Below are 9,394 nucleotides of genomic sequence, written 5' to 3'. Positions count from 1 at the left end.
GGCGTATAAGAAGGTCAGATCACTTTAGAGGCTCTGGTAAATGACATCACAATCAGGCGCTACCTCACCACGTGCTGGATTCCGACGAATCTGATTGGGAATCCTGTCTGATTTCACATCCTGTTCGCGATTTACCACGCTCTCGTTCCATCTATGGGAGACGTACAAGAATGATAGTATTAAACAGATAATGGGTTTAGGGGAAGATTAAGTGGAATTCACAGCGTGAGATCGTGTTAATTAAATACACGTTTACTGTGAATAAAAGAGGAAACAGTATCCTACAAAGAGCGACAATGAAATTCACATTATTTGACCTTGGTCATAACTCTATTCTTTCATTTTGATTTTCAGGAAACATCATAGTACAACGGTACTGTCTCGCATACATTCGCTGAGTCGTCATGCATGACTTCTACGTCAAAATATCCATCCATAAGGGTACAACAATTTTGCACGTAGTACCACATGATCGGCTGACGACATACGATCGACATAGCATTCCGTAATGCTGTGATGACGTAGTAGTCACTTGTGCAACGAGTATATATTGACTATTCCTCGGGCTCAAACGAGGAGACTAAAAAAGGTCTTTCAAGGACAATCGGCGCTCCGGTTTTTCCTCCGACAGGGGGGGCTGAGAGTCTGTTCCAAAATGCCAAAAATGTATGGATTTCACAGAAACCGCACAGTAGAATTACGGATGTATTTATGCTATACTGAAGTCCTGGTGTTCGTTTCCATAGAGCTGTTAAAGAGTTGGTACTTTTGGTTTAAAAATGGGAGAGGTGTGTCTTGATGTTTCTTAAAACTGTATTAAGGCAGTTTGCTTTTTAACTAAAGACTAATTTATTTCAGACAACAGGTGTTTGCACTCCTTGTCAGCCCATCGGTGACATTGGTTGGTAGAAACAAAAAAACAGGACAAGAGGTGAATTGTCCTACTCCTGCCCAGAGAGCTGTACTACGAAGTGAGGTAACTGGTTTATCCTGGTAACTTCTGGTTAAATGAAGTAAGTAAGTAGTAAACCTCATAATAATGGCTTTGTTTTTCTAGGGGAATGAAGCCATGGGTCTCTTCTATTGGGAAGTTTACTACTTTGAGTTAACTTAACCAGAAGTTACCTTTACCTCGCTTCATAATACAAGCCCCACGGGTGCATAACACACACACACTCGTATCCAGGGCTCTTGAGAGGCTTTGTGTGGGTCAACCAACCTCTTATGTCCTAGGGAGTTGCTACACCTGTTCCCATTAAAATCATCCCTGTCTTTTAAGTAAGGTTAGAAAACAATAGAACTCTTTCATGGACTGCTACGTATGTACAAGATGTCACCTACCTGAGTGTGGCATGGTAGTAATGTATGGAAAATCAGACTACAAGAGCAAAATGAATTGACGGAGTTACTTTCAGGGATCAGTGTGAAGGAAAGAGATAGATATCTCTAGATATCTTGAGTAATCCCTGAATAGGGAGAGGTATTGGAGTAGGTTGCCAGCAGATTTGGGCTACAAAAGGAAAGAGGGTTTTATGGGGGGAGCTTATGCCTGCTAACCCAGCAGGAGGAAGGAATGGTGCATTCAGTTTATCTGGCAAGAGTTTACTGTGCAGCTGCTACTTAAATTGCCTTTTGCTTGTTGATAGGCAGAATTAAACGATTAGTGACCTTCACACACCTCCACACATGCGCACAAAATGTGTATTGTGAGACAGGTGGGGGGGATGGAAATTCGGCTTTTGGCTTCAGAGTGTAAGACACTGTTATAAATGTGAATAGTGATTTTTTCTCATAGAATATTAACAGAGCATAACATGGACACGCGCACACACACAGGCACACACAAACACACATAGACACACACACACGCCCGATATAATGTGCTTAAAAGCACACTTGTATGAACTGTCTGAAGGATCGTCGCTGCCTCATACTGTTACTTCATGTGAAGGGAAATCTCATTTGACGGATGGTGAAGTTATTTTTGTCCCTTGTTGATATTTGAGAACTTGTGTGTGTCGGTGAGCTTGAACACATGAGTGTGTATGTGTTCCTTGAGGTAAGAAGCCATAACTTATTTGGAAGAGGGTCTTGGAAGTCACTGAAGTTCTTCCTCCAGCAGACACATGTACATACTCAAACATGATATAAGATGTCGGGCAAAGTAAACATATACCGTGTGTGTATCTACGGGGGTCAACCTTGTGAACCGCGTTTCACACACTGGCAGATGCAGCTGGTGAAAGGTTCTTTTCGTCTGCCCATTGCCTAGTTCTATAATGGCAATTTAAATGAATCTGTGTGAGATTCTAAGGAGCAGAAATACACAGAGGTTTGATCCTGTATGGCTCCATGCGTTTGTCACGTTTTCAAAATTGAAATTGATTTGAATTTTTTGGTGTGCCTCTGTTGAATTTAAATAAGTATTAGTTTTGATAAAGACACAAATCCCCATCTGTCTGTAATATTTGATTTAGATAGCATGATGTCATAAACCAAAATGTAAAAACAAACAAACAAATAGACAACCCCCACCCCCCCCAAACACACACACACACACACACATTTCTCTTCACTACCTTTTCCTTTCTTTCTCATTTCAACTGTGTGCTATGCCTGCATCAAGAGGGTGAATGACAATTGATACCTGCACACGCATTTGGTGCTTTCACTATAAACAGCAAATCAGCTCAGACTGTAGTCTTAATGTCAGGGTGCTGGAGGACTAGAATATGTCTGCTTATGCAGACATGATTATAATTTAATGTTGATTTAGAAAATCATTTGAATCATGCTGTAAATCCTGTGCTCAAATAATCGAACCGTTACATAACAAGAGAAAAGGAGACAAAAGAGAGAAGGAGGGTTGGGTACTTTGACCTTTGTCTTTTCTCCCTCTCTCTCTCTCTCTTTCTGTTGGATTTGTTTTCTTTTCTGTGGATCATTTCATCATTAATTTTCAGATTGAAAACTGTGATTCTTACCTGTCTCTATCACGATAAACAAGCTGTTTTTCTAGCCCGTTTGCCGCAGTAAACTGGCATCTTTGTTCTGTGGAAAGACAGCGACATCTTGTGGTCATTCGTAAACTTATTTATATGGCTGTTGAGACTACTTTCAAGACCTTTGAGGATTAGTGGATTAGTGAAGACTGATTTCACCGTAGTCCTGCCGTGCATAAATTAACATTAGAACACACAATGTCAATGTCTAGGACGATGTTGGTACACTGGCGTTTTTTGCCAGCTGCGGTATGCATACTGTGACGCTGATATTGAGCCCACACGCAGAGTTAACCGGTGTGATGGCTCCATCAAGTGGGCAAACAGCAGAACAGCACCACGGTTGGCACCATTTTTGGGGATATCACCCTTTTTATATCTCACTCATTGTTTAGTTCAAGTAGTTTCTAGAATAATTTTTGGCCCCGTTTACACTTGATTTCAAAATGCGTCTTGGGCGATCGGATCACAAGTGGACAGCGCTAAATACAAGTGTAAACGACCACCAAGGCACATTCTCATCCGATCACTCGAACCACCTACCGAGGTGGTCTGGGACGAATTTGACCACATATCTTTTGTAGTGTAAACGCTAATGCGTCCTGTTGCGTCCTCGACAGAGACTAACGTAACAACCTTCTACCGGAAGAGACGTAGCAGTAACAGAATATGAATACAAGTGGTCAGCTGGCTACCTTGGACACGCATGAAAGACACAGGTGTAAACGGCAGTGTGTCTCGGCTGTCCACTTGTGATCCACTAGTTATTTTGTTCCTTCAATGTTAATGTTTTAAAAATGGCAAAAGTAATTAATACTACATGGATATTCTTCTCATTTTTACCATGGCAACAGCAGCTGAAAAGCATAGGATCATTGAGAGGATGTCACTTTAGGAAGTTAAGAATTCAAAAACTGATACTTTTGAATTTAAATCTCCTGAGAGTTACTTCTCTGAAGGCAAAGACGCTATAGATACCGTTTTGTCAGTTAAAGCTTAAAGTTTCTGTGTTAGCGTTACATTGTATGTGGACATGTACGATGTAATGACATGTTATGAAATGACAGTAAAATGTATAGTGAGATCTGATATATTAAATTATAAATGGCTCTTAGACAATTAAATCTGTATGAGCTATGGTTATAAAATGGGATATATTTGACTATATTTGATTTTTTATTTTACATGACCTTCTTGGATCTTTAATTAACTTTAACAGTTATATGGAGTATATCCTGGAAGATAAATCCTTACTTACTGGTGCATTGATGGCATTAGCTATTTTCAAATGATAATTGTTCAGTTGAAAAACCAGTTCTGTTCATTGTACACTGAGTCCTGGTGCAACCTAGTAGCGAGACAATATTTAAAAGAAAAACAACAACTCTGAAACAAAAAGAGTAAGCAACTATGTTATTTATACATCTCTTTATTTATTTACATATGTATGTATGTATGTATGTATGTATGTATGTATGTATGTATGTATCTATTTATCTATCTATCTATCTATCTATCTATCTATCTATCTATCTATCTATCTATCTATCTTTCAACAAAACATCATTTAGTGTTTATGTAATTGCAGGAACATTACGAATTTGACCCCCCACCCCCCTTTTCTGGCACCTTAAATCTTTTCCACTGAGTACAGTAGAATCTTGAGAACCCATGGTTGACAGTCCCAAATCAGTTGAATACCGATCCATATAATTTTCTGACTGAGAGCTTCCTGTAATTAGCGCGATTCTAGAATCTCACGTGATCATTCCATCCCCAATCAGAAAGACCCACTTTTTAAAATATACTTGTGAATGTCAGTTCAGAATCATCTGTTCCCCAAAATGGTTTTTATTCATTGCTGTTTTTCTTCATGTGGTAGCGAAGACTGCACATACAACTATAATTTATTTATTTATTTTTAGCACATAAAAACCATGCTATGATTAATTCAACCTTACATCTTTAAATATCCTCCAGTGTTTCTGGAATAGTGACATCAGCTAGTACTTTAAATATTGGAATTCGTGCATTAAATACACTGAGGATTTTATTACCTCTTGCTGATAATTACATATTGCCTAAAAAGTTGACATTTTAGACCTTACTTGGAATCCGAGCACTCAATAAATATGAAGAACCCAGACTGGTACCTGAGGTATAAATATGAAGTGTAAAAATCTGTAGGATTCTGGCTCAGTCTCAAATTCTGTCTGGTTTTAATGGAATGACACCATTACAAATCTTATAAAACAAAACACATTGACATTCATACAAATGTAACTTATAGTAAATCAAAGAAAATACAGAAAGAGAGAGAGAATGAGAGAGAGAGAGAGAGAGAGAGAGAATGAGAGAGAGAATGAGAGAGAGAATGAGAGAGAGAATGAGAGAGAGAGGGAGATAAATCCCCCCGCTTAAACGTAATGAGCAGCTGCAAATATGCATATACACACACAGATGTAAAAAAGGCTACTGTTTCATCTGGTTACATAGCTAATGAACATTTTACTCACTGCAGATAGCTTTTGAAATGTCAGCGACTGAAGAACAATGACCATCAGGGACTGGAGGCAAAAGCAGTGAGTGAATGAATGAATGAATGAATGAATGAATGAATGAATGAATGGGTGAATGGGCGAAAGAGTACATGATTGAACACGTGATTCAGTGGGTGTGCATGTGAGTGAGTGAACTAGTGCAAGAGTGCGTTTTGCATTGAGGGTAAAACTTCCACTGTGTAACATCTGGCAAAGATGAATCAAATTTGATCCGTTATATACATTTTAACTGAGACGACAACATTGAAACAAAAAAAACCTACCTTGAGAACATATTAAAATATGAGCTTTGAAATATAAGAACACTTACAACAAGATGGTTATGATACAGGTTACCTGCTCTCTGGCATTAACGATAATTTAATTAGAATTGATCAAGACATGCAATACGAATTCTTAATAATTTGAGCAATATTTTCAGAAATTTGAACAAAATTGGAAGGATCAGTAACAGTCTTGATCAGTTTGAATTCTGTTGTTGAGATGTAGAGGGCAGAAGGTCTGATGCTGATTTTCACTGGGAACTGTTGATGTCAGATCTAGAGGCAAAAGGTCTGATGTTGATTTTCATTGGGAACCGTTGCTGTCAGTCAACTCACGGAGAAAATGAAGTGGTGGTCTCTGTATCCAAACCAGCAGATGACTTCCTCTTACCATAGGAAGCATACAGGAAACGATGCTGACCAAGGCAGCCCATCTCTTTCATGAGCTTCAGCAGGTCGTTACGGAATTTCACCCCAATGAAGGCGTAGAGGAAAGGGTTAACGCAACAACGGACGAAGGCTAAACCCTGTGTGATGTCCACGGCATAGAAAAGCTTATTTTCATAGTCACAGTTCGTATTTTCTCTCGTGCTCAAGCCCAGCACCAAATTGTAAGGCAGTTGACTGAGTGTGAAGACCGCTACCACGGCAAAGATCACCTTGAGAGCCTTGTTCTTCTCAAAGTTCCTCGCCTGGGCCAGGGTTCGAATGATGCTGCAGTAACAGAAACCCATGACTACCGCAGGGAGACCGAACCCCAGGACCATCTGGACCACCTGCATGATGGTCTTCTCCTTCTGAAACACTGTGCCGTATGAGACGCAGGTCCCGTTTGAGTTGATGTTCGAGTACACCATTTCAGGTATGGAGAAAAGCAGGGCCATCATCCAAGCGACCAAGGAGGACACTTTGCTGTAGTAAACGGCGTTGGCACGGCAACGGTGCGCGGTCACGGCCTTGGCGATAGAATAGTAGCGGTCCACGCTGATGCAAGTCAGAAGGAACATGCCGCTAAAAAAGCTGACTTTGTAGATGGTGTACATGGCCCTGCAGGGAAACAGCCCAAGCTTCCAGGTGGAGACTATACTGGCTGCCCAGAAAGGCAGCGACAGAGCCAGGAGGAGATCAGCTATGGCCAGACTGAGCAGATACACGTCTGTCATAGTCTTCAGCCTCTTAAAGTAGATGTAGGTGAGAATGACGAGAAAATTACCCACCACAGCAACCAGGCAGATCAAGGAGTAGATGGCTGGCAAGAACCAGGCCCGGAACGTTCTGTATCTGTCCATCCCACACTCAAACACGACGTTTGAATAATCAAATGACGAGGTGGAAAAATTGTCATCGTCCCCTGATTGGTAGTCTGTGCCAAGTGTTGTGTTCTCCTCTGACCAGCATATCTAAAATAAAAAAAATATATATATGTATATTTAAAAACAGCATGACAATGGTTCAAAGAGTGTCTGAAGTTTACATATGCTGCTTGTTTTCAGGAGAAATGATCTCTGATGAAAATGTTGAAATGTTGAAAATGTTGTTTAAGGAAAATAAAATTACATTTCTGATGTCCATTCTAAGTAGAAGATTTTGACAACATCAGAATTCTTTTTTCCCCCCCAACTCGATGTGAAAGCACCGACAGTTTGTATTTTTGTGGCTTTATTTGTGTATGTGAAAAGGGATGTAGTCTACATTTTACTTTCACATCATTGAACTGGTGATGTGAATTTCAGGAACCTAGGCAAGGGGACCCGATCCTAGAAACATACACTGAATATAAAGTGCTTAGTAACATGAATGGTACATAATCTTCAAGTTTCAACCTGCGAATAACGTAACTTCCTGTTTTCATCCAGTGATTCTGGACCTACTATGCATGGCGTACGTGCAATAATTCACAGATGGGTGTGTCTTGGATGTTTCACATGTCACATTCTGTCACTACCTGATCTTAAAAAAAAGTGTCTGAACAAATGGATTTTTTTTTTTTGGTTGTCCTAGCAAGTATTGCAGATGATTTTGTAAAGGCCTAAAATGTAATAAGGCTAGAAATGAAATAATTTATTACTTTATGGGCTCGTTACTACATTTTGGGCTTGGTGCGGAGACTGTACAAAAACCCCAAATTGAATAACTTATTACATGGTGACCAGGTTTTTGCATTGTTGGCTTGTCTGGAGGCCCAAACTTGTAAAAATAACCCAGGATGTAATAACTGCCCATAATTTAATAAAATGTAACATAAAAAAGATAATAATAGAATAACTGTCCAATAATGTAATAAAATCGTGAACCAATAATGTAATGACATTTTGGCCGATAATAAAATAAGGTAACTGGCAGGTAATTACATTACTGGCTTGAGAAACAGTTTTTAATGAATAAAATAATAACACAAACGTGTACTGTAATAACACTCAGATAAAACAGGTCAAAGGCTGCAGGTCTGATAAAGTTAGAGTAACATTAGGTGAAAAAAGTGGTTTACGCGACCTATAAAACTGGTTTATATGATGTAGAGAAGTTTTGTTTCTTGTCAAGATTTTAACGATCAGCTGTTGGATCTAAGATGTAAGCTAAGTGAAGAAACGGATTTTTCGGGTCACAGAAAAAGTTGCAAAGTCCGTTACATGTCCAAGTCACTGTCATGTCGATACTGAGGACGATCCCAGAATTTTACAGGTAGGCATGAGAAGGTATCGTTATTCCTCTCTCATTTGGGATTTGATTGGCCAGCTGATCGGCTGGTTGTGTAGTTAATTTACTGAATGAGTGAAAGAAAGAATCGATTGATACACGGCGTACTTCTAGAGACCGAAATTGTTGGGCACAATGGGTAAGGAAGCCTGGATGTTCGTATTCAGACGATGTGGCACATTTAAACCAGTTGTGTTTCCTCCATGTGGCCCTGAGAACAAGTGCTTACACATCTCTCCTCACAAAGAAAACCCCAACAACAGGACAACATGGGAATCCCTGTCTACCACTACCATGCTAAAACAAGCACAGACATTGTAATGATTTTAGATGACTTTAGAAGTGAAATTAATGCAACAGTAAACTTAATTCAAGGTTAAAAGTCTTTTATAGGTTGTGTAAACCACTTTTTCACCAAGTGTTACTCTTTGTCAAAGTTCAGTTGTCTCACCCTGTTTAACCTGAGTGTCATTATATTATTCATTTAAAAAATGGTATCTATTCCAGTGATGTAATAACCTGCCAATGATGTAATAAGTTATTACATTATTGGTTCATGATTTTATTACTTATCATTTTGTGCCTCCACAGCAAGCCGATAATGTAATAACCTGCCCATAATGTAGCCTAATAAGTTATTGCATTTTGGGTCTTTATTACATTTTAGGGATTTACAGATTCTCAATAAAATAGCGCCAAAATAATGGAGCTTGGCATTGATTTTCCAATATACTGAGGGTGGACATGCCCAGAACTGTCAAGTGACAGCTACAGTCAGCTTGGCTATTACTTTCATACTACCTTCGGAAATATAATTACTCGCATCAGCCAGAATCAAGTAAACCTTTACAAACCCCCAAATTAATAAACT

The 9,394-nt window shown here is 39.3% G+C and overlaps 1 protein-coding gene across 1 annotated transcript; it reads right to left on the bottom strand.

The window, feature by feature from the left end:
- Positions 1-6,158: 6,158 nt before the first annotated feature.
- ccr7 (chemokine (C-C motif) receptor 7) lies at positions 6,159-7,115 on the bottom strand. Its single transcript, XM_030781831.1, has one exon. It carries the CDS (start codon positions 7,113-7,115, stop codon positions 6,159-6,161), a length of 957 nt encoding a protein of 318 aa, XP_030637691.1.
- Between the last annotated feature and the right edge of the window lie 2,279 nt (positions 7,116-9,394).

The sequence above is a fragment of the Chanos chanos genome, chromosome 8, assembly GCF_902362185.1.
Source record: "Chanos chanos chromosome 8, fChaCha1.1, whole genome shotgun sequence".
In the NCBI taxonomy this organism is placed as follows: domain Eukaryota; kingdom Metazoa; phylum Chordata; class Actinopteri; order Gonorynchiformes; family Chanidae; genus Chanos; species Chanos chanos.
The sequence above is the reverse complement of the archived record's forward strand: the minus strand, read 5'-3'. Positions and strand labels throughout refer to the sequence as shown.

Excerpts from the sequence above, each read along its gene's own strand:
- ccr7 (XM_030781831.1), bottom strand. The coding sequence starts at position 7,115 with ATGGACAGATACAGAACGTTCCGGGCCTGGTTCTTGCCAGCCATCTAC.